Source organism: Eutrigla gurnardus (assembly GCF_963514095.1).
Source record: "Eutrigla gurnardus genome assembly, chromosome: 11".
NCBI lineage: Eukaryota > Metazoa > Chordata > Actinopteri > Perciformes > Triglidae > Eutrigla > Eutrigla gurnardus.
The window spans coordinates 4,076,512-4,102,370 of NC_139925.1; the positions used below are offsets into that span (position 1 = coordinate 4,076,512).

Consider the following 25,859-nt stretch of genomic DNA (forward strand, 5'->3'; position numbering starts at 1 on the left):
GCCAATTATCAGAGCCAGGGAAGGGGTGGAGAAACGTTTCTTTGACATGCATACTCAGAACCAAAATCTGGCACTGACTTTTTTTTCTCCCAAAGGTACAGGAGAGAGATGTAACAGAAGGGAAAAGAGAAGGCAGTCGTCAAACCCTCCCCTCCTTTTTTTTTTTGGAGGCCGGAGACACTTGAGCCGCTGTGGGAGCTCCACTTCCGTCTCTGAGTTATAATAAGTCGTCTGCAAACTACCCCGTTATCTGCTCTGAGCTTTCAACGGCTCGCCAATCCAGATAATATTATAGAATATATGCTCCCCGCTCTTACGTTACATTGTCTTGGATGTTGACCGTGCTGGTTCATCACAGTAATCTAATATTTGAGCTGCGTGCCTCGGACTCCAGGAGAGGGAGGGGGGGAAGACTTTCCTTCCACAGAGGTCATTTAAATGACATAATCCAACCGTTTCAGAAAAAGGCTAAGAGAGTAGGAAAAGAGAGGACAGTATACGAGTGTATATACCTGGAAGCACCGTCAACCAAGCAGTGTGATAGGAGATCCCAATAGAATTACCCGCCAAGCACGTATACTCCCCAGCATCTTCAAATGTTACATTGGGCAAGAAGAAAACTTCTATCTCCTTATCTGTGGTGTTAACACCGGCAGTCTGGTGAGAAGGAGAAGAGGAGGAAGAGGTGGGGAGGAGAAGAAGAGGGGGATGAAGATGAGAGTAATAGAGGGGAACGAAAAGCAGACATGGGGAGTCACAAACAACAGACAGAGAGAGAGAGAAAAATGAGACCCAAAACACCAAGAGAGAGATAAGAAGTGCTGGATGACGTCCATCGTTGAGGTCCCCAATCTAGAGCAAAGGGTCTTGGGGAGTTTATTCCAAGGATGAGGAAGAGGCTTCATAAACACAGAGACAGGTAGAACCCAGTACAGCCACCACAACATGGGAACCAATACACCAAAAATAAGATTAAAAAAAAAACCCAAACACAGAAGAAGCCAGTCAAATCCACACTTTGTTGGACTGGACACATGCAAACACAGAGAGCATGGAGAGCACTGCACTGCAACACCGTAGAAGGCAAAGTATTGAAATGCCAGCAGTGACAATTCCAGTGTCTAGTGCTTCCATGGCTGCACCAGGCCCAGCAGCTGAAACACAAGGGTCCAACATTAGGAGAGAGAAGAGTCTGTGAGAACCCAGGACCACCAAGAGACCACCAGCAGAGCACAGCAGGTCAGGGACGAAGCCCCGGGAAACCACACCAGGGGGGGAGTGAGGTAAGAGGGGTAGGTGGGGTCAGGTCTGGAGGGTTACCTGGGATGACAGTCAGCCAGCCCGAATCGCTGGTCTCGCCTATATAATTGGAGACTTTACAGATATACTCTCCAGCATCTTTCTCCGTCACGTTGGTGAGGGTGAGCATCTCCACGTCGGAGCTGTTAATGCCTGAACGCTGCAATCCACACATACACATACTTAGACATGAACATGTTACAGTCAAGACAAATACGGAGAATCAGACAGACGTGCAAACATCGTGACTACAGCTACGGTATTTGAATCTGCAGGGACAGAACAGGAATCCCCACCAAGAGCCAGCATTGGAAAAGTCCTATCACTTCAATAAGGGGAGGAAATTTAATTATTAGTGCCTTTTTATATGACTTTTGAAATTCATCTGAAACACCTGCAATCACAGGCAAAATGCCAAGAAAAAAAAGGAAGGAAGGAATCTAATCATGAGAATAAAATCTAAAAGAGGAAGTTGGAGGAACGTACCTTTAACACTCGCACGTAGGGGTGTCCGTCGGGGCCGTAGCGACTGCCGTTCTGAGTGATGTGCTTCAGCCACTGGATGTGAGGTTGGGCGTCGCTGTAGACCTTGCAGACGAAGCGGGCGTCCTCCCCGACGTGGACGGTGGTGTTGGCCGGCAGACCGGCCTGGAGAATGGGCCGGTGAGGGGACCGTTCTGTTGAGGAAGGAAGGGAAATGCCGCTTCATTAGAAAGGTGGCTCAAAAGACGTGGTGTTTCCCTTTAAGAGTCATACAGTCTTTTGCAAAAAAAAGAAGCAGAATTTCAAGTGCTGTGAGTGTGAATGTGTCCCAGCGACCCTGACAGGTAGAAAATCATGACTGCGCTGCCGTTTCCTTATCTCAGAAGCTTTTAGAGGCTTCGCACAAAACAAAGAGGCGGATGCATTTATCACCAACAGATAAAGGACTTCCACAAAGAAGGGTGTACAGATTGTGGAGTGAGGAAGGTTAAGCAAAAAAGTTGTGTGCCAACCTTTAGAAAGTGAAACACCTTCGCCCCCCCCCACACATCTCCAGCTACCTGCATTCTTTTACAAGCAAACATTTGGCCTGCGATTCCAAACAGAGCGAGACCCGTTGAACAATGTCCCCTTTCAAATGCTACCCGGCCCTCACAACCACGCCGAGGAGCCCGACAACCCCCACACTGACAGCCAGCACACACACACACATACACACACACGATGACATCACTAAGCCTGGGGCGCTGCAATGCCTTTCCAAAACAAAGCCTTTAGGTAGGTGCAGTGAATTCATTTGTGTGTGTGTGAGTGTAAGGTTGGGGGGTTGGTCATGGGGGCATTGGGGGGGGTGGGGGGTGGTTGGGGCTAAAAGTGAGGCTGGGTGAGTGAGGGAAGTAAAAGGGATCAACAGATGCAGAGGGCAGAATCCAGGAGGCAGAGACTGTCACTGTCGGCTGTCTTCCTGCTCCATCTTTCTGAAATCTGACAGATTGAATAATCCCCCCCCCCCCCCCCACTCCTCCCTTCCTAACTCCCCCCCCCCCCCCCAGCAGCACATTCCTAGGGCTCGCCTTGTTTATTGTCTCTTTATTTCTCTCCTCCTCCATCTTTCTTGGGCCTCCTCACCCCTCTCAGCGTTCCCTGAACAGAGAGAGGGGTCGTCAACCAAACCGAATACTCTCTGACGTGATATTCATTTACGAAAAGAGAAAAAGAGGGGTTTGAAAAACTTAGCAATGTTGTCCTCTCTGAAAGGAGGGAATGTCGACAGAAAAAGTACTTTTTAAAGTAAATTTACTCGAGTGCTATGCTCTAGGACAGGTTTTAGTACTTTGCTTGCTACTTTATACTTTACTCCACTAGATTTTAAAGGATAACCAATCTTGTTGGTTGGTGACTTCTTCAGATGGTTTCCATAACTCCATAACCCGAGGTCAAGCTGCCCAATTTTTCACCAAAAACGTAAAAAAATCGGAAACACATTTGTGTGTGTCAGATTTGTTTTTCCTCCTGTCCTCGCCCATTAATCACATCACGACCCCTCACATGCGTCTTGTGAACCTTTTAGAAGGGGGTCGCCCACGAGGTTGGGAAACATCAGACCAAAGTAACTCACTAAAACTAGCTCCGCCTCAAGCAGCTACGAAATGCTGCGTACGCATCGATGAAATCAGCAGGATACTTTGATACGTTACGTTTGTTGGGGATATTTCTATTGCGTACTCTTACGTCTTTGAACGAATGATTTCATGCCGAACTTGAACTGGGATGAAAGAGCAGAAACCCGCTGTGGTGCCTTTTTCTTTTTTTTTTTTGCATGAAGTGACCCGATCCAAAACCGAATCCATTTATCAATTAAATCATTAGCGCGAGGGGAAGTTTGATGGCAGCGGGATGAAGGCGAGGAGACCGGGACCGGGGGCATTCCATGGTGTCCCCATGCGAGACCGGTGAACTCTGGGTAACCTGGCGGCTTGGCACACAGAGCCCTAAGGGTCAGGGAGGGGTAGAGGCACAGGAAGAGAGCGCGGCATGGCACAGGATGGCATGGGGGGGCTAGCGACAGTCGGCTGCCATGGTTCAGACTGAAAAGAGACGTCTGTTTTGACTCCTCGTTTGTGCCTCCTTGCCCCCAACTTTCTCCAAAGGGCCAGTTTGAACCAGAAATCTCTGGTTCTTCTTGGCTTTAATAGCCGATTCTGCAGGTCATCTCAGCAGAAAGAGAGACTGATAAGAACAGCCTTTTTCTGTGTCTGTTCCCCCTCCTTTTCTCTTTTCCCCTCCCTCGGTCCACCCCACCATAATGGAGGAAAATGAAGCAAGAGGTTGCAGGGGGCAGTGGCTGTGGAGCCAGACGTGGAGGGGGTTTACTGCTCTGCAATAAAACAGAACAAAAAAAGCAGAAATATGCAGTCTGAAGGAGAGCGCTAGCTGACTCCGGAGGGGGAGCCGAGCAGGGGGCCCGAGTTGGGGGAGCACGTGTGGACCTTCATGTGTTTGCATGCATGCGCCTATGGAGCTTTTTTTTTTTTACTTGACGTACAACTTCGACATTCAAAAACGGGCCCCTTTGTGTTTTTCCTGTTGCAATGTTTGTGAGAGCAGTAGTGAGTGACGCCGTTGTCCTAGCAACAGAATGACAAGGAAAAGGGTCTATGCGCTCATTGTGTAAATCAGGTATTCCATCTCCATCTGATGTAATGAAGATAATAATCTTGTTACCATGGAGTCTGCTGTGGACGAAGGTGACAGTAGGAGAATTATTCTACATGCAGACTCAGCATGGGACGGTATGAACGTGTCATGTCACAATTGACAATAATTCACAAATCACTTTGCATTTTGTTGAGAAACAAATAAGTTGTTTAAATAACATCATAAATCATAAGGTCTTCCAGTGTAAATAAAAGATACATCTTTTTAAAATGTATTTTTGTATCCTGTCATATTAAATCAGGCTCTCTTTTTCACTTCTCTGCCATTATAACAAGCGTGACAGCTTTTTCAAGTTGCATGTGTTTGTTTATCGTGATAACATCCCATATTGTCTCATCCCCAATACAGACGAGGACCCGGAGTGACCGCTGGCCCCTAAATGCTCTTTTGTGAGTCAAACCCTGCTGCAGCTTCACGCCCGTCCTGCTTATCTGTGCTTTATCGAGCAGCCTCTAGAAGAATAACTGTGTCAGATAAACGTCGAGGTGTACTGATTGCTTGCATTGCGGTTCGAGCGAGACCAAAAGCAGAGCGGCTCTGCATCAAAACAAGGAGCAAAGTTGCTCTCAGGCATTGATCCGTCTTTATCCCACTCCCCTCGCTGTCCCCACGCCGTCTATCGATTCCGCAAACTGAGCAGAAAAACACTCTTTGCTTTCTGCGCTCCAAAGGTCAGAGCCGAGGGGTTGACTGGGTTGGGTCTGAACTCGCTGTTGTACGGCACGCTGTGTCCTCAGAGAGTGAACGGTCATCCGCAAACCGGTTCAAGTCCTCATCGCCGACCTGAGAACAGGCAGGTCATCCAAATCACACAACAAAAGCGTTCCGTGAACTCTCTTGTGTTATTGAACCATGCAGGTAGTTTGTGTTTTTATTAGGCTTTTGGTGCTCCGGCTATGGAAAACTGCATGTGAAAAAAAACAATGTGTTTTTTCCCCTGTTAGTCAATATATTCCACAGACTTCACTGTCAGCAGTTTGTTGGTGGAAACATTTCTCCAATAAAAAATAGCAGCTCCAGTGAAATCATTTTGTGCATGATTTGATATTAAAAATAATGATTTGAGTCATTTTATCCTGGCAGGACAAACAACCACCAATCAGGAGCTTCAAATAGATGAGACCACCTCACGCACATGCTGTCTATGGACCACAAACGCATTAAACCACCACCAAAGAAGAAATTGGCTTACTTTATAACAATTAATTAATGTAACATATTATATGCTAATTCTATAAATGAATGGAAAGCACATTAAAACTGTTGAGACATGCATCTTCAGCTTCCACACGCTTGGCAGCACTTGACGTGCACCTGCATCCAGAGTGCACCTGGGCAATTAAAACAGCACACACACACACACCATTCTCTCTGTGAGAGCTCTTTCCGCTTGCCTCCCCTTCCTGCGGCCCCTCCCCCTCCACCTTCGTGGGCCTCACAGGTGTACTCTGAGCCCGAGGGTGTGTTTTGTGCATGCTACTGACCCACGACGTCCAGGGTGTAGGTGTGGTTGATGGCTCCGAACTCGTTCTCCACCAGACAGGTGTAGTTGCCCTTATCCGACGGCACCACGCTCTCCATGATCAGGGTCCAGTGCTGGCTCCGCACCTGGTTTACGAGAGGTTAGGGGTTTTTTTAATCGTTAAAACACACTAGGGGATGGGACGATATATTTAAACACTCGTAAAAAAGGCAATTGTGGCGAATTCCCATTGTGATAATTTTAAATATTGTCACATACATTTTTTTTAAATGTAATCTTTATTGCTGCAAGGAGACACAATTAAAATATTTATTTCCAAACAAAATGTAGAGTGAGTCCAGTATGTTTAAGCACAATTAGTTTAAGCAGAATTTTAAGCATATTTCAGTTATGATTATTGGGATAATATTTAAATGATTTTGTCCAGCATAATTGCATTTTTTAAATATATATATATATATCGTCCCATTTCCAAAACGCCAATAAACACACACACATGCCGAGACATTAAATAAATGACAAAGAAGAACAAAGAGAGAATGAAAGACGAGAGAGCTGGAAAACAATATTGATGAGGAAACAAAGCAAAAACACCTTTCCCGTTCAAACACACAGTTATTCATAGTTTGTGTGGAATCCACAGGTGTGAGCAAACAATAGTGTTTCCGTCTGCACTCTGAAGAGAGAGCTTGTTCAGGCCTACCTTCCACACAATGGGGAGATTGTGCCACAGGGCTGGGCTCAGGTATGGCCTTTTGTGCAATATTTGTTGACTAAAAGAGAGAAACAAGCTGCCACCAGTGTATTTGACAACCTGACTTGTATCATTTCCATCGTATCGTGGCTTTTTTTTTTTTTTGGTATCTGTAGCAACATTAACTGCTCCGTCAACATAATCTGCCTTTCCTGGCAGGGAGACGTGTTTCCTCGTAAACCGTCGGTTATTATTAATCAGGAACCTCAGACTCCGTTCAGCATTGCCGGATGTTTTTTTTGTCTTTTATTAATTTAATAACTGTCTGATTTAGCTGTTAGTCCATCCATTATAGCTCTAGCAGACACGCAAGTAAACGCTATTAGATAGAGAAGAATTTAGGAGCAAAATAATGACACTGCAATGCAAACAGACTCCGTCACATGGGAGGGATTATTCACATTAAGTGGTTGTAACTGATTTTTTAATGTTTTTATACTAAGAGTAAATAAAACAACCGCACTAGCTTTACTTTCCCACGGCATACAGAATCAGGAATCTTCAGCACATAAATCAAAAATGGGTCGAGAACTTCACATGGAACCACATATATTATTATTATTGTGGTCCTATTGCTGGGGAATTAGAGAATACACTGGACTTTTAACTCAGTCAGTTAGGGATTTCTATAACGGAGAGTTGCACCGAGCTCCTCCGGTTTAAACGTTAACCAGCTCGGCGACCGTGTTTGCAAATCACATCTCGCCACAATAGAATCACGTCTCCGACCCGGAGCCAGTGGGACCTGTTCTCCCTGATTGAGTTACCTCAGCATTCTCAACTCAGCTCAACCCTGACTGCTACCTACCTACCTCCCTCTATACGTTACTGTCTGGGGGCAGTTAACCCTCACGGTCCCGGGCTTCGGTTTCTAATTGTTGGGGGGGTTAGAGAACCATTTGGAAGTTGCAGCAAGAAGTCTCTGCAAAGTATCCCGGCGAGAGGAGGACGCACGGATGAGCAATTCCAATTTCACACCAGGAACCCTGCCCTCGTTTCCTCTGTCTACTCTCCACCCGTCTCTCCAGTGAAGGATGGAAAAAAAAGGGGGGGACAGCCAGAGAATGATTGGGAGAAGGATGCTTGACGTCGCTTGTTAATACATTCACAAAGCAGCCAGAAAGCACTGCGGCACAGAAAGCAGTATACAAAGGAAGAAGAGCGAGTTGACATTTCCAATAAAAACCCAAAGTATGATGCATTGCTGTTTATTCTACCTTATAACCTCCCATGCGGTCCTCTTGGCGGAAGGGCCTGCTGTTTTTAAGCCAGCGCAGCTTCGGCCGGGGGTTGCCTCCCGCGGCACAGCGGAACTTGACCGTGTTGGCAGCTGGCACCGCGTGCAGCTTCTTCTCCATCTTCGCCGACGACGTCCAATACGGGGCGCCTGCAACCGGAGGAAACAGTTGGTGTTCGGTCAGGGTGAGATTTCCTAATCGTGTCCTCGGCATTAACAGTCTGGCTCCGGGGTGGGGGGGGGGAGGGGGGGACCGGCTACAGCAGATATACATGGAAGCGTGACTGCAGAGGAGCCAAACCTGAACCATTCCTCACACTCCCCCCCGACTTGGCAACAGTCCCTGATCCGCTGTCTGCACAACACAACCCAGAGCTCCACACTCACACAGTTAAATAAAAACACACACTTTCCCTGTAGGCTCTGCGGGGTGTTGCAGAGGGTTGAGATGGGGGGGGAGAATGTGCCTGGGCGTTGCCAAGAGGGTAACTAGACCATCACATTCAATTTCATCTCATTCCACTTACCAGCTTCTTTTTCCCCCCTTCCTCCTCCACTTCCTCCAATTACCATAGCTCCCCTGTTTATCTGCCTGTCACTTGGCTAGATATGGACGGCCGAGCCAGGGATGCTTATCACACTTGGAAAACCATTATGTGCCATCAGGGGAGAAAATGAATGCGGCGTTAAACGAAGGGTTTCAGAGCCCTCGACACACAAGGCAAACGGCAAACTCCTGCTGAAATCCGCCGCCTTCCTTGTGTTTTGTCCGTTCTCTCATGCCGTCTTTTCTCCCAATTTTCTGCCTCTGAGTCAGCTGGATTTTTTTTCCTCCGAGCCCCCCACCCTCTCTCTCTTCTCCCTCTGTCTGCACCTGGGAGCATGATTGCCTAAGCAGATGGGGCTCGGAGGGGAAGAAAAACTGAAACAACAACCAAAAAAAACGGTCTTCGGCACCACCACTTCCCCTCCATATAAGCTGGAGTACAACCGACAGAGGGAATACCCACAGATAAGACCGCCGCTGACCACCTTGGACCTCGCTTTTACAATCCCAGGAGAACATCCCCCTTTCCCGCCTGTCCAATCTGCATACTATCGGACACCTCCCATCATTTTCTCTGGCACGCACAACCGGACAAGTCACACATACTTGGATAGTAGAGTCAGTAAACAGGGCTCTTCCTTCCTGACTGGATGCGTACGACAAGTGCTCAAACTATAATTAGTCACCCCCCGCCCCTTTCTTCTTCTTTCCTTCTCACTCTCACTATCTATCCTCCTTCCATTTCTCTTCGTTGGCCCTCGCTGTCATCGCTCCGTCCGTTCGGAGACAGAGACAGATTAGGTGGAGATGTGCTCATTGCGAGGCCGTCTCTCTCCGAAGCGACCTCTGACCCCCCCTGAAAACTGTGCCGGGTCGGAGGATGAGGTTTGGGAACATGAAAGGTGAGCGGCGCTGACTTCCCATGCTCTCCGTCCGGAGGGGCAGCACTTCAAACGAGACGACCCCAAGACCTCTCTCCAGATGAAGCCAGACTCTTGCTGGCCCAACTGCTGTGGACTCCAGGACCCCCCCCACCACCACCACCACCACCTCCCGCCCCCCCAAAGCCCTGAGCATCCGGATCCCCCACTCACGGCTGTTTGTCCTAAGCTGGCCTGGGGTGAGCTGAGGTTATCGAACTCCTGCGCCATGAGTCGAGACTTTTTTGTTTTTTTGTTTCCTCCTCTCTAAGTTCCTCTGGAGAGCTTTTCAGGAGCCAAGAGAAAAACCCTTGTTTTAAGCTCTCTGTCAATGCGTGCTTTTCAGCTAATCCAATGAGCTTGTAAAACTAAGAGAATTGTCTTCCCACCGACTGCTAATCGTTTTTCTATATAAACAAAAAAACGAAATCAAAATCAAGTACTGCTTAATCCTGATTCGTTTACAGTAATATGTGACATCAGCTTTTTACAGTTGAGTCCCACCCATTTCAAACGAGCGAGTTGAGCTCAGACAGAATAAAAATAATACTGAAATCACCGTTGTGAAATAGCCAAAAACTGTTCAAACTTTGGCAAAGTTTGCCATTACCCGTTTCAGGGCCTTTAAATATTTTTGGCTATATTTCTTGGGGGGCATAATCCTCAACTTAAAGTTCTACATTGGGAGGCCTCAAATAGTTCATTGTATTATTTATTCATATAAAATCTGTGCTTTAGCTGCGTGCTTTATATTTCAGTTTTAACTCCGACAATGAGACGATGATGCAAGTCGTCAACAGGACGGAGGCTTCGTGACAACAAACGAACTGGGCGCAGAAAGCAAAGATCCACGTGGCTCTTCCCTTCACTTCACTTCGTCATGACATCAGTGCAGCCCTCCTCCGCCCCCACCACCCCCCTAAACACAGATCCCTGTGGAGGCTCTTCCACGTCTCCTCCAATAACACCACCCACTGCTGACGATGGACAAACACTCTTTTGTGGTTCAATTTTCTATACAAAGTCAAATCAAAATGCTCTGTTTTGCAGTGGCCTGATGCCCAACCCATTCTGAGTGCTCCAGAAAAAAAAAAAAAAAAGCAGCCACGAATATAAAGCTTCACCCCGGTCCCCGCTCCACTCTCATTCCCTCCCACGCCTGCATGCACCCTCCTCCCTCGCTCTAGTCCACGGCGCCTCGGCCAAGGCTCCACGCCATGCTCAGAAAACTGCTGGTACTGATCCAACAACACCCCCCCCCCCCCCCCCCCTCCCACCAGCACCCCGTCTTCCTCCCCTTTTTTCCTTTTAATAATAATCTCGGTTTTGAATTTTCAGAAAACACACACAGCGAGAAAATGCAACTGTAGCGCCAGAACAGCTTTCCCTTTGTTTTCAAACTGCTTATTACCACCAAAATGGCTGGATCTTTTCCTTCTCCCCCATTTTTTTTCTCCTCTTGCTGAGTTCCCCCCCCCCCTCTCCCCCCACCCCCCCCTCCCCCTACCATATTTAATGGATTTCAGGCAATTACAGTCAGCCCAAAAGTGGAGGAGGCGGACTCACGGTGGGACGCAGAGCGTGTGGAGAATTTTAACAAGATGTGGAAGCCCTCGTCTGCAGTCAGCTTGTTTACGTGAGTGTATGTGAACGCATGCGTGTGTGTGTGTGTGTGTGTGTGTGTGTGTGTGCACGTGGCTACATAACCACATCACTACCCCCAGATACTCACCAACGCATAGGCAAACTCGGGGGGGAAAAACTTTCTCTTTCTCTATCACACACACACACACACGGGCCCATCAGGTGGGTAACTGGGTCCAGATGGGTTGTCTTTCATAATGGATGAGCCCAGCTGACTGGCTGGCTGGCTGGCTCCATGCGGCTTGACTACCTGAGGGACTCTAGCTAAAGGAATGTTAGGAATCTCTGTATTCCCTGAGGACGCACACACACACACACACACACTACACAACAAGCACTACAGAATCTCACAGACAGGACTGTGGAGGTATAGGGTAGCGAAGATTTGGGTGCAGAGTGTCGCTAACAGCTGTCTCCTCGCGATCGCAAAAGCTCAGAAGAAGCATCCGCTTCCCCCCTCCCGCTTTTAATCGTAATGGCACGGTCTGAACTGTGCTAATAAACACTGACAAAGCTAAGTAGATTACTTCACTCGGGGATTAAGCCTTTGTAAAGTGTTTGGCTATCACAATCGGCATTCCAGACTTAAGTTTTGACACTGTTAGGGACTCCTTGTTATTGTTCCAGACCGGGACACGGCTTCAGACAAAGGAGCTGTGTGAGATTGAAGCTTAAGATATTTTTTATGTCCTGAATGTGCATTTTGAGTGTGACATCCCCGCTGGTTTCACTGAAATCCAACCTCTAGGAAAATCTGTTTGATGTAGCATCAATGAATCATCACATATGAAACGACATGCCGGGCGTGTAACGTGAAGGCACACAGGCCTCATCCGTCATTTTGCCCAAATGCTAAGTTAGGGAAGTAAAATGTGGTTGTTTTTATTAGACTGAGGGTCGTGCTTTTGCTATTTTTACCCAGGAAAAGGTCCGGAAAAGATAGCAGTAGCTGCTCGGAGAACGAGGGGTTGGGTTCACGATAGAAACAACATTTGTGGAGAGAAAGCAGGGTCGCTACCCTGTCACGTAATGTGCCTTGCTCAAGTGCGCCTCATCTGTGAGAAGGGGTTCGGAAAGGGGTAGCGCAACGTCAACCCATTCATCCTTTTCTTTTTCCCTCCTCCCATACTCACTTATCTGCTCTCCGTCCGCCCCCGTGTCCTCGGATCGATCTGAATCGTCTTCATCATCCCCCGACGAGATGGCATCTGCACAGAGTAACCACGGTTACTGCCATCCTTCACGCAAACCCTGCATGCACACGTACAGTCTTGCATGCAGACATTTTCATGCACTTTCTCGCCAAACTTGCACGCAAAAAAAGTATGATTTGGGCCTTTTTTTGTGTGTGAATCTCTCATTTGCCTCTGCAGTTCGCACTGGAACCCGAAAGATCAAGTCATCTGCTCCAAGGCCACTTCCTGGACTCAACGGAGCTCTGCAGTTCAGCCCTAAACCTCCGAACTCCCTGTCCCCAACACCCTGACCTGGCTTATCCCTGACTCACCTGTGACATTCACTATGAAGCAGACCGTGTCTTTGCCCAGGCTGGTGCAGGCGTACAGGCCCGAGTCCTTGGCCGTGGCGTCACGGATCTGCAGCACCTCCTGCTCGATCACCGTGCGATTGTTGGTGCCGAGAGAGCTGCCGTCTTTGGTCCAGGTGATGGTCCCCGTCGGCGGCAGAGGGCAGCTCAGCTTCAGCAACTCCCCCGGGTGCACTGAGCACACCGTGGGCTTAGAAATTTGGTATTTGTTCGAGGCCTCTGCAGAGCGAATTGAAGGGGAGGAGGTTGAAGGTGGGTGGGGAGGGGAGGGTGGGCAAAGAACAGATTGGAGGAGGAAGAGGGTGCACAAAAGAAGGAAAGAGAAGTGGGAGAGGAAGAAACAAGCCATAGTGTAAGAAACAAAAACACCACATTAACCCCCAATGGATGCATTCAAATCGATTTATGCAGGAGGAGCAATACAGCAAAGAGATTTGTTTTCGTTTAAAACCACCAACAACGTCTTTACCACAAACCCCAAGGACCTCAATCGAAATGGAGCCCCCTAGAAAATACCACCGTTCTGGTACCAAGTGTGCAGTGGGATCAGCGTTTAGTGATTCAGAGCATGCAGTTGCGGCCATAGCAGCGTGTGTAGAGTGGAGGGAAATGAAACCAATCAATGCTTTGAGCTTCAGGTGAGAATTGGACATTACGGTGTTGAGAGACCACCACCACCACCACCTATATACCCTTTTAGAATAGATGCCAAGCAGCCAGCGTGAGTAGGAGCAGCACAGACAGATCTCTGCAACCTTAAAAAAAAGGGAATAAAACTCCAGCTCGTCCCATCAGGAAGGAAAGCAGCCAGAAGGATCTGGGATGGAAGCGGTTGTCAGGCAGGAGAAGGGAAGGTAGGGGAGGGAAGGAAGGGTGGGGGACGGCGCTCTATTTTTTTTGGACGTTCCTTCGGTTTTGACTCTGCGCCTAAGCTTCGAAAAGCTTGACCCGGCTGCATCCTGACTCTCCTGTCTGACTCCTGTTTTCCATCTCTTTCTCTCTCTTCTTTTTCTTCGTTCTCCTTCACAACGCCGCCGCGGACGACCAACAACCGCTACGCAGGCCAACGCAAGAGAGCAAGAAACTCCCGTCGACTCCAAAGTGCATAAAAAGCCTTCACTTCTGGGACTAAATCCAAGTTCGCCTGTGTGAGCGCATGTGTGTACACCGTGTCCTCTCGCTTGTACGACTGCACAGAGAGAGCGAGGTGAATGTCCGACACATCAAAGGGAATCCGGAGCTGTGACTTCAACATCGGGACGGATTTCATACGTCAACTTACAGATCTGTCCAGGGGTGAAAAACACGCCCGAAACGCTTGAAAAGGTGGCTTCTACACACCGAAGCCAATTCCAGTCACCTCGAGGCTGATTTTACAGACTTTTAACACACATTCGTGTCCATTCCCTCGGCACGAACGTAGCGTGTTTGCAGCCACCCACCGCGAGAAAAAACTGGAAGAAATTATTTTTATTGCAGTGCAAAAATGTGTTTGTTTTTTTTTCTCTTCTGAGGGAACTGAAGGAAAAAAAACCCAGAGAAGGCTTAAAAAGATTTCAGGGTAGCAACAATGGAGAAGTGTATGAGGAAGGGATGAAGGTATATGTAGTGTGTGAATGAAGGCGTATGATAGGTGTAATTATAGAGGCGTGCCGCTGCCTCTCCCAGCCTTTCCTGTACCTCCATACACCGTCTCAACAACATTCCACCTCCTTAATGCGCCCAACGTGTGTGTGTGTTAAATGTACACCACACACACACACACACACACACACACACACTCCAGCCTCCACAGGAAGGGAAAGTCATTCCGCAACAAGCCAGCGGTTTGAGGCATGTGTGCAAGCCTCTAAATGTTCCCCCTGGGCACGCAGACACACAGGTACAGTTCCTGTATTGTTTTTTTTTTTACCCATTTCTCCACCCAGGACCGAGTGTGTGTGTGTGTGTGTGTGTGTGTGTGTGTGTGTGTGTGTGTGTGTGTGTGTGTGTGTGTGTGTGTGGTCTGATAAGAGGTGGAGCTCCTGTGCTGATTGATGGGAGCTGCCTCCACTTCTTTTTACAACATGTTTTTCCACACCGGGGGCCTCTGCCTTTCGCTTCGACATTATTACTGGCTTCAGCTTTTTTTTTTTTACTTGTTGCCGTTTCATTTATGATTTTTATTGTTAAGATTTAGAGAACCACTGGGGAAACAGAGCGGGTGGAGGTGTCCGCCCCGGGAAAGCTAGCAGGTACGGACGAACCCAACGATGGTTGAGGCTGACGTAATAATGCAACACCTGGAATGTAGACACACACACACACTCTGTCAGCACACTGACGAGAAAGGGAGGCCGCTGAGGCGCTTCATAGAAAGCTGATCCTCGTACAGACACATGGATGTGTGTGCAGAGGTCTGAGGAGGAAGGAGACATGTAAGTGGAGAGGGAAGGTAAGGAATCTCTCCAAATGGTGCGTCTGGTTAAAGAAAGCATGCACGTGTTAGTTCTGCCTTCATCATTTTCTTATCTCCGCCGTGTCCATCTGTCCCCCTCCATCAACTCCTCCTCCTCCTCCTACATTTCCCTCTTTCACCTTCCTTTCCGCTTTGCCCTCTCCTTCCCCCTTCCCACACTTCTCCACCCCCTCCGGCCCCCCCGCTGACCCCGCTGACCTAACCCCGACCCTTCCCAAACCTGTTGACACCTCCAGCATGCCCGATTGTTCATGGGAACCCGTGTCACATAAGCACACACAGCGAGAACCTACAGAAAGCTTTTCCCCATACTGAGAAAATAATAATAATATGAAGACACGTGCACACACACACACACACACACATCTTGCTCCACTTGAAGGGAGTTTACAAGAGTCCAGAGATGCATGCTGAGTCGAAGGGATGAAACACTTCACTGCAGATTTTTCATCTCTGCAAAGTTTCATCCCCTTCTGCAGCACAGGAGGGGGTGGGAGGCTCTCACACACACACACATCTATACACTTTTGCTCAATTTCTATCAAGCCGCTTTCTCCTCTTCCCCTCCCTCCATCATCACTATCATTTTGCCTCTCTTCTCCTCAAGCACAGCATTTCAAAAAGCCATCTCCCTCTCTCTCTCTGACAGAGTGTCTATCAGGTGTGATGGATTCGAGGGGCGTCCGCCGCTCGCCGCCTCCTCGCTCGCACGCCGTCTCCGCTCACAATAATTACCGTCTGCGTCAAAAAAATGCGGCGAGCAAATTCCACCCGACGTCTGTCCGTCTGTCAAACTGGCGAGAGCCAAGCGAGGGGGATGTTGGGACTTTTTTACACGTACGATCTTCTAAATGTATTTCTGCAGAGAGGCACATTCAGCCATCTATTCTCCCATCTCCTCCCTGTCGCCTTCTGCACAATGGGATAGGTGGACTTAATGTAATGACTGCCATCTCGGACACACACACACACACACACACACACTACCAAATCACATTATCTCTGCTCTCCCGTCTTATCCCTCCTTTTTCTCCTCTTCCTCCTCTTCCTCCTCACACAGTTAAATCCCAGGACTTTTCTCTCCCCCTGTTTTGTCTCTCCCTCTTTTCTGATGTCGGTGTCTTTTCACATTCAAATCCCCCTCCTCAGCTTTTTTTTTTTTTTATTATGACAAAGGAGCAGCTCCATGAACTGGCTCCCGCTGGCATCCATGGCAACACCCCCCACCTCCACCCCTCACGGCATTCCCTGAACCCCACCCGACCCCTTTAACCCACTGGCTACCCCTTTATCTCCCGACAAATCTCCCCAGATTGAACTCTCTAGTGACCCCACACATTAATCTATATTCTTCTTCCCATTATCTGTGGTTCAATGGAATGTAAATGACTTGTTTTGGCCCAAAACCCCAAAGATTTTCAGTTTATAATGATATAAAAGAAAGAGAGAAGCAGCGAATTTTCACATTTGGAGAAGCAGGAACCAGTTTCACTCCTTCTTACTTAAAAAATCCATTAATTAATAATCAATCAGTCTTTATTCTCTCGATACGTTAATATATTAATCGATTCTTGCAGCTCTATAATTAACATTTTCTTTGCAAGAAAAGTGAGCGAGCAACAAATACACATAATCATCCTAATTATAACTTAAACACACTGCGTTTGTTTAGAGTTCACTTCCATTGCCACAGTCACTTACACACACACACACACACTGGGTGTCATTAAGCAGTCAGCTGACTCTTTTATTCTTTTACCACCCCTCTCCTACTGTGTAGGTAGCAGGGTGTTACAGACGGGTAATAACTCCTCCACATACAGAAGTCTACTGAATTAACGGTTCATCGTGACTGTTAATGAAAGCGCTCGCTTCTGTCCGGCACACTAAGAGAAGAAATCACGCAGCAAATAAATCCACAAATGTGCCAATTATGTTCCAACTGAGCCCAGAAACTCTGTGAGACGTTAAAACATTGCTTTTCTTGACACGCATCTGTCCGTTTCTCCCGTCTGAGCATGAAAGCCTCATCTTTAAGACCTTTTAATGTAACCTTTTATTTATTTAACCGCTCGACTCTTTTGAAGCCTCCATTCTGATCAGAGCCTTTTCAAACAGAACACACCAAAGCACATCCAGACTTTTTTTTGCCTTCGTTCTGACGCTTTTTCTCCGCGTTTACATGCAAAAGATAAAAACCAGAAGAGACCCGAGAGCAGAAAATACCGATGTAGAAACACCTGCTGTGTTGGCTGCCATTGTTATTCAGCGTGGCGTCTTTTAATCAGGGAGAGTGCCTGGACAAGGTAAACACTCCAGATCCTGAAGTGGCTGCAGGGACAACAATAGGTCTGTTGTGGAGGACCTGAACCAGCGCGGCCCGCTCCGCTTCTACTGTTACAGCGGCCGCAGGTCAACAAGCCGGCGGGCCAGCAGGGGAGCAGGCGTGGGCTCCGCAGAGACAACATTGATATGCAATCGGATGAGTCTGCAGCAATCACTGCTCCCACACAGGCGGAGTGTGATCCAGGCTGCAGGGCGAGGGGGGGGGGGTGCTAAACATCTCTGTAGTGGGCGGGACCAGCCAATGTGTCGCCCTACAGGTGACCACGACAATCACACAGCTGAGGATAAACATACACATCGATGTTTGCCATGTGCAGCAGGAGAAACTGACTCGGGATCAGATAGGCCAGGTTCTCTGTGATCCCCTCATCATGTGACCCCCCCTCCCTCCCCAGGTCTAGCCACTTAATCTCCAGTCACATGACTTCACCGCAGCTCTGTAATCTCTCCATCTAAAGGAGAAGTCAAATATGCACAAATCCTCTTAGACCTTTTTTCCTGGAGGATTGTGTAACTCTCTCTCTATCTCTCTCACTCTCTCTCTCTCTCTCTCTGTGGCCATGTAAGCGTAGCGACCCGGGGGCCACGTGGGGGGGCTTCCCGGACCCCGGAGGCTCGGAGCCAAACGGTCTGCATGAAGTGGAGAGGAGAGCTCCAGCATCAAGGTGGGTAAGGACCATGCCTGACCTCCAGGGCAAAGGTCAAGACAAGAAGAGAGCGAGAGAGAGACTTTAAAAAAGTGATGCTCTGTTGTTGGCCCAACTTACAATTAGCATGCTGATTAAAGGCTGGGAACAAAAGGCTTTGGAATGTGAGTTACCATCCATCTCAACAACTCTAATTAAAACAGAAGACGGGGAAGCCTCAAAGGAAAATCAGTATTTAAAAAAAAAAGGCTCGTACAAACGGTTTACTCAACGCAGAAAATTAGTGTAAAACTTTGGTAAAAATGAAGCCGGGTGGGACTCGAGATAACAAAGTCCTGAATTCTGGATCCTAATTCCTCTCTTTGTGCTTCTTTTCCAGGCAGACGGGGGAACGAGAGAAACACTCAGCGGGACCCCGGACCCTCCACAGACGTCGGCGAGAGAAGTAAAAAATATACGTTTTTACAAATCCTACATCACCTCCTGTTCTTTCTACTTGTTTGACTCTTTTTAGTGAAGTTTAAATAGACAGAAGGGCTCAGAAACGTTATAGTAAGTGTAACGTGTGTGACGTTAAAATCAGATTCTCCTGAAAGGTTCATCAGTTCAGTTCATCAGGACTGAAGTCAGGTTTAAGGGGGGGAGGGGAAACAAACTTGACAGACCTCCACCTGCTCTCTAAAAACAAACCAAACAAATGGTTCCCCCCCCTCCTCCCATTCCCGTGCCACCTCCCACACTCTCCTCCCCCGCTGCTCACCTTCAGGCTCCAGAGTGGCCTCCTCCTCCTTGGTGGCGGTGAGCGGCGGCCGGGCCACGCTGACGGTCAGCAGGGACAGCAGGACGGCGGCCAGCAGCCAGGCCCACGAGGCCATCCCGTTAGCTGGGGCAAGCGCTCCCCATACCCGCCTTCTCCACCTCCCCCTGGACACTGATCCCATCGGAGGGGGTCCGCCCAACCATCAACTGCTGCCGGGGTGGGGGGGTCGGCCTGTCACTCGCTGGAATTCACCCAATCACCTGGGCTGAGAGGGGGGGGGGAGATTTGTTAGTGTGGAGTACTTCATTTCTTCTTTTTATTCTTGGCGGTGTGATCCGGACCAACGCAGTGAGAGAGAAGCGAACAGAGACGCTGGTCTGCTTTTTAAAATGCTGTCAAACGAGCCGTGCCACAGACATACCGGAGCTGTGAGGCGTCAACACACACACACACACTGCATCTCCACTGTAATTACACTGGAATACGTATTAGAGAAACCAATTAAGAGTGTGTGTGTGTGTGTGTGTGTGTGTTCACGGGTCCAACCGGTTTGCTGTTCTCCCCCTGAGCTGCACCGCTGCACCACAGCTCTCAGATCAGTCTTTAAGCCTCCACATTAATAATAATAAAGGGCTGTTCCTAGCTGATGAGGCATACTCGTGGAAACATCCCTGGCGCAGTGATGGAGCAGCATCCATCGTGTATCTCCCCGTGCGCAACAGATGCACCAAAACCTGTTGCGCACTGCTGCATCTTCTATTCATCGTGTTCCTAAAGGGGCTCTTATTGCGTTTGCGTGACGTCATTATCATTCATTGAAATGGGAGATTTCAATATTCAATATTTTCACACACACACACGCAGCAGTGTGTCCGTCCAGACATCTGCGGGTCCGCCGGTCTCTGGAGGTTTGGCTGAAGTCACGCTTCCCCGCGCTCCTCCTGCTCCAGCTGGACGGATCGATTTGTTTTCACCCGCAACAACAACACGGAGTTTGACTTTTACGCACACAAAAAAAAACAACACGGATTCATCTTTGGGTTCCACGCGACGCGGCTGGATGGCTGGAGGCGCACGCGACGTCGCGAGGGTGAATCCATAAATTGAAATCCCAACTTTTTCATCGGGGAAACGTGGATGTTCCCAATTAAAAGGCGAATAACTCTGCATAGTTCCAGCTCAGACGTATGAATTATTAATGAGCTTACACATGAATCATCCAGAAACCTCCTTTTGTTTGTTTTTTACATCATATAAACATATAAAACCACGCTTAAAGAATCACAGGTAAAACAGGGGTCATATATGGAAGTACACATAACGAATAAAGACATCTGGATTATGAATTGATGTGATGAGCTCCATATACAGCTCCTTTCTCGCATGTTGCTGACATGACGTTTGGACACATGAGGGACTTTGCTCCATGCGTGGCCACAGCTTTTCCTTTTAAACCGGCCTTTGAATGAACATTTCTTGGCACTGATTGAATTCCTATTGATATTCAAATCAGTTGGCTTTTTTTTTCTCCACAATGGGGTCTCATTTAGAGCCTCTCGGTGATTTAGGGCTCCGGGCAGCAAGCAGTGAAAAAACAACTGCGGTCACGGGGATAATTGGCACCATAAATGCAATGTAGAAAATTAAGCAAAGTAATAAATAACCAGGACACTTGTTAATGGGCTCTGAAGTGATGACGCAAGGTGGCGTGTAGCACCTCGCCTTCTAAAGTAAACATGCAGATTTCACACAAAAACAACGCAATAAAGCTGCGTTATTTGTGTCTTTAGAGGGAAAATATCAAATAAACTTGTATGCATGTTTTACATGAATGTCTTATTGGTGGTAAAACTGTCAATTCAACTATAAGACGTGATCTTATTCTTATTTCATTCTGCAGCCGTGAAGAAAAAAACAGCCCCTAGTATTTTTTTAGAAACCCACGTAGCTGTTTTTTGTCGTGACAGCCGAAAAGCTTTGACGCATTTGCGCGTAAATCTGAAGAATACTCACCAGGGAGGAATAGAAACCGGTGGGATCTCTGTTTTGGCATGCACAGATAAGGGAGGAGAGAGAGCATGAGCTGAATCCAGAGGGGAGGAATGTCTCCAACTCCACAATGCACCAAAAAAAAAAAGGAAGAAAGAAAGAAAATGTGCGCTGTCTTCTTCTCGTTCTTCGGTTTAAATTCCACAATCCGCCGATCGCAGATAGAATCCCCGACCCCGAGCGGCTGCGTAGTCCGGTGCCATGCAAAGAAATCCTGGGCTTTTTTACACGCGTTATCCTTCACGAACGGCTCGGAAAAACCATACTGCTGTCCTCCTCCTCCTCCCCCCCACCCACCCCCCCAGAAACTTTTCCTACCCGTCACCAAGTTTCTTCTCGGGCGCAAAACATGCCCAGTGTTCCCCGAGCAAAGCGCGACTTGTCAACTTTTTTTTTTTTTTTTTTGTAAAGAAGAGAGAAAGTTTGCAGCTCCCGCGGAAGGTCGGGACGTTGCTTCAAAAGGTGCCAGAGGAAAGTCGTCCAATGTGAAATGTGATAAAATCCACGCGCGGTGCGCGTTTCCCCGCTGGAACGAGTCTTCTCCTCTCCGTCCGGCCGGCAGTCCTCCTCCGCTCCTCAGACGCTTTGTCAGGTTTTTACTCGGGCTTTTTTCTCCTCCTTACGTCTCCACACACACTCTGCCCTCCTCCTTCACTCCAGTGGGTGTCATCCCCCCCTCCTCCCTCCAACAAGCACCCCCGGTGTAATTCGAGCCGCTTCCTGGCCGCAGTGCCTTTGGGCCCTGCCTTCCCTCCGCCCATCAAACTGCAGCGCTGCCTGCCTGCGCTCAAACTTGCTCCGACTGGGTCCGAGGGGGCCCCCGCTCCGCTCCGGAGCACGTCCAGCCGCAGTAACAGCGCCCCACAGCGGCCGAGGGGAGATATCTGCGGAGGAGGAGGAGACGCACACATGACGCACAGCACAGACGCACGAAGCGTCCAAGAGAGATGCTGCAGCTGCAGTGGAGGAAGTATCCACGTCAGGTTGTTCAGTGGAACTCATGCTTCCTGTGTCTCATAGAGCCGAGTTTAAAAATGATGTTGCATGTTTATAAAGCACTTCATGGATTCAGATCTGCTCCAGTGTTATGAACCCGCCAACCGGACCCCCTCCAGATCTTCAGGTCCTGGTCTGCTCTCTGCTCCCGGGGTCAGAACCAAGCTTTTTTTGTTTTCTATGATTCTGCTTTTTTGTCTTTTTATGATCCTCACGTCTTCCAGAAAACCAAAATCCTTTAAATCTGCTCTTAAAACATTTATGTTCAACAGGATTTTTAAAGACATCAAGGGACACTCATTTTACTGTTCCTGTTTTCTTAGCATTTTGATGTATTTTTACTTTTTTATTATAATTTTTTTATTTCTTCTTATCTGTAATTCTATGAATGGTTCTACTATTGCCGTATTCTGTTATTGTTCTGTGCAGCACTTTGAATCTCCTCGGTGTATGAAAGGTGCCTGACATTAAAATTAAAGCTTGTTGAAGTATTTTCAGTAAAAAAAACATAGAAATCAGCTTCTTAATATGAAACACTGTGGAGCAAACTATCCAACAAAGTAGTTAAATGCATCTGTAATACAACTTTAATACTTCTCCGTCTGGTTTGAGTGGAGTGACGTCTTTCCATGAGGGTATAAACACATTTGGAGTAACTTGACTTCTATGGCTCATCTGCAGGTTAATTTCACAAAACGCATGAATAACTTGTGTACAGATCTGGTCCAGAGACCGAAGACCCCCCCCTCCCGTCTCCTGCATTGGTTCAAGTGCTCTCAGAGGGGGAGGGGGGACGACTCCTCTCACTTCCACTGATGAAGCCCTTCTTTTTTTCTCAACAACGGAGGGAAAACGCTTGCATTCATTTTGAAAAGAGCCACTAACAAGGTTTTTTTTTCAGGTCGGGCCTGTGAATGTCTCTCTCCCACCTCGGCCTCCACCAGTGAAGCCGTCAGATAACAGTGGAGCTGACAGGTTGGCCAGAAATACAGAGAGAGAGAGTTGAGGAAGGAGAGTTTGACTCATTTTTCAAGAGTGGCACAAAATACCCCCCTGCTGTTTCTCCATCCCTCCCTCTCTCTCCTCTCCTATAAGTCTATTTACAATCGCCCAATTTATTTTCCCGCTGCTCGGACCTGAAAGAAAACCTCATCAAGCCGAGTCTCCCTGTTTGAATGAGAGCTGGATGGACTCAATGCCCCCCTGGCTCTGTGGCATCGTCAACCCGTCACAGTCCCTCTTCATCTGCGATCTTTTCCTGCGGTCCGTCCGGCCGGGATCCTCCTGGTCCAGCAGTCCAGGTGTTTGGAGGGAGAGCAGAGGAAAGTGAGGAGCTAACAGCTTCCATCAGCGTCTCAGATGAGCTATTGATTCCTTGTCGTTGTTATCATGGGGAGGGCAGATTATTGGACGGGTTCTCCAATAACCGTGTGTTGATGGGAGTATCTCTCACTGACTCTGGACCAGCGAGTGATGTTTGATGCTGACCAACACCCCCCCCCCCCCCCCCCCCCCCCCCGCTGTTATGCAAATCCAAGATGCCGTTAGGGAGAGTGAATCAACAACTGGCCGTTACCTCCCTTTTGTCCAGCAACCGGCTAATTGGTTCACATGAGTCGCTTCCAAATGTATTTTTCTTATTGTGAATATGAATCATAGTAATAATAATCATTTTAATCAATAATTCCCCTCAAATGCATTAAAACTAAAGTAACGAGCCTATTTATACAGTCCAGATATGTGTTAAGTAAAAAGAACTAAAGCAGCCTGCTTTAGTTCAGTAACAAAGTGTTTGTACTTTGTTACTTCCCACCTCGAGAGAAAAGCGACGTACAAACAGGGTTTGATGACATCACTAGCTGGGAAGCCGATGACGCTCCGGTGTGCAACTTTAAAAACGTGACGTGGAAACTTGAACCACGTTCACTCAGTGAAGTGAAGTAGGAAATATGTTGCATTCAGCGGCTGGTTTTTGGACTCACTGAATGGAACTTTGTCATATGTTCATGTATCTGGAGGAGACACTGACAGACATTCATGGTGCCCAGAGGATGAATCGGAGTGATCCTCCTCACATTATTCTGCTATTCCAAAGTTGTTCCAAACTTTTTTCCTTTCCTTTTTTTTTGTAATTGCAGCTTCTTTTCAACGAGAGTCACGTCTCAGACGGGTCTATTTCCAGCAGCCGCCGTCATCTCGCTCCCAGCAGAGCTCCATTAGTGATAACACATGCAGCGCTCGTGGGCTAAACGCCTCTATTGGAAGCGATCAACTATTATACACTGTGCGTTTTCCCCTCCATGCAACGGCACATAGACAGAACACACTCCTTACAGTAAGCCAGGACGGTGAACCCCCCCCTCTCTGCTCCTCCTTGCTGTTAATCATGAATGGCACGGTGATGTTATTGTATCTTCCCCGGGGGGGCGCCCCCCGATATGTCACTGACACTATATAATTAAAACAACAAACGTGGGTGAGTCACATCCTGTAATATATGAAATGAATGCGTGGAGCCGTGTGGCGGTGAGGGGGAGGGGGGGTAAGAAGTCGATGCACACCTCGGGGCCTAATCTGAACCATATATGCAGCTTCTTTGCAGCCACCTCTAAACCTCTCATAGTGATGATGTGGCCAGTCTGCCCTGTAAGTCAGCAGGACGTCCTCCTCACCGTCACCGTGTAATAGCATCATCCAGAGAGCCCCCCCTCCCCCCTCCCTCAGCAGGTAACAGAGCAGGGACAGAGAGGGAGGGGGAGTGGAGGCTTCAATCATCCAGATTCCTCACATGTTTCCACCTCCGTACTCCAGAGTGTTTGGAATAGCTGGGATGCCTGCAGACCCAGCTTGCTGTGGAGCTGAAAGTGGAGCACGAGGAGATGGAGGTGGTGGTGGTGGGGGGGGTTTATACAGCTTTAAACTGGGAGTTTGGCTATTTTCAAGTTGCCACGGGGGAGAAGGCAACTGCTGGAGGCAGAAACACTGCAGCGTTGCAGTATCACTCCTGATAAAACAACGTAGAGAAATGTTGAGTAGAACTTTAAACCTCCATATACAAGAAAATGACAAATACATTTTTGCCCCATGACAAGGATTTCTGTCCATTTCAACATCACTTTCTCCCTTTTTTCCCTTAGTTCAATACTCACACATAAGTGTAATGCACACACTCACACAAACACACACATTACACAGCTCATTTGGTTCAGAGAACAGGTCACTTCAGCCATTCTGGGTATGACTCACGCTCAAAGGCAGGACCGTGCTGGCGCTGTCGGAGTCTGGGTTATTTTTCTCCTCCGGCTTCGTGGTGAACCTGCACGTTGTGACTGTGAGTTGTGGCGCGCGTCATTGCAAAGATCCATTAGGTCGGTGACTCAGTGGGCTCAATGGTACTGCCAGTAGTAGAGAGCCTGCAGAGAAAAGGTATTGAGGTAGTCTGCTGTTCCTATCAAACGTCTGCAGGAGTGGGGAAATCATTCTTTTCATTTGTAAAAAGGTAAACGTAAAGGTTTGTAGTTATGGGAACTGGGCTTATTCACTACCTGGCAGATAGTTAGCTTAGCTTAGCATAAAGACTGGAAACATTGTAAACATGAGTTTATGGTCTCAATCTCTAGTTTCAAGTCTTCTTCAATCCAGCATGATGTTCATTTAGTACATTATGGTCCATTTAGAGTCCACCAGACCAGAAAGCAGGGGATGCTTTAGGGGGCGGGGCTTACCTGCTGATTGAGTCGCTACCAATGCTAGTTAGCTACTAAGATGGCTTTAACACTTAGCTGTAAAGTTGAACCTTGAACTATGAAGCTAACTGTGTGAGATGGATCCAGATCCAGTAAGGTTTCCACTCTGCTGCTTGTGTTTCATCAGATCCACCCGTCGATCCTCCACAGTCCAAATATGGTCACTTCCTTCTCTGGTTGCAAAACATCCAAGATGGTGACGGCTGAAATGCTGAACCCGAGGCTT

At 48.0% G+C, this 25,859-nt stretch overlaps 1 protein-coding gene across 2 annotated transcripts in view; it reads right to left on the reverse strand.

Annotated features, from left to right (window-relative positions):
- Nucleotides 1-21,151, reverse strand: part of fgfr2 (fibroblast growth factor receptor 2) — a 36,068-nt gene extending 14,917 nt beyond the window's left edge. The window contains exons 1-8 of one of the 2 annotated variants that reach the window (XM_084020697.1): nt 20,856-21,151; nt 18,843-19,107; nt 12,593-12,850; nt 12,219-12,293; nt 7,955-8,124; nt 5,985-6,108; nt 1,786-1,976; nt 513-657 (exon numbers count right to left, since the gene is read on the reverse strand). In XM_084020697.1, the coding sequence (XP_083876823.1) occupies nt 513-657; nt 1,786-1,976; nt 5,985-6,108; nt 7,955-8,124; nt 12,219-12,293; nt 12,593-12,850; nt 18,843-19,023 (1,144 nt within the window). In that variant the 5' untranslated portion in view covers nt 19,024-19,107; nt 20,856-21,151. Of the gene's footprint in view, nt 1-512; nt 658-1,320; nt 1,460-1,785; nt 1,977-5,984; nt 6,109-7,954; nt 8,125-12,218; nt 12,294-12,592; nt 12,851-18,842; nt 19,108-20,855 lie in introns of both variants that reach the window. The other variant, XM_084020698.1, reaches the window with a different exon arrangement.
- Nucleotides 21,152-25,859: the final 4,708 nt, after the last annotated feature.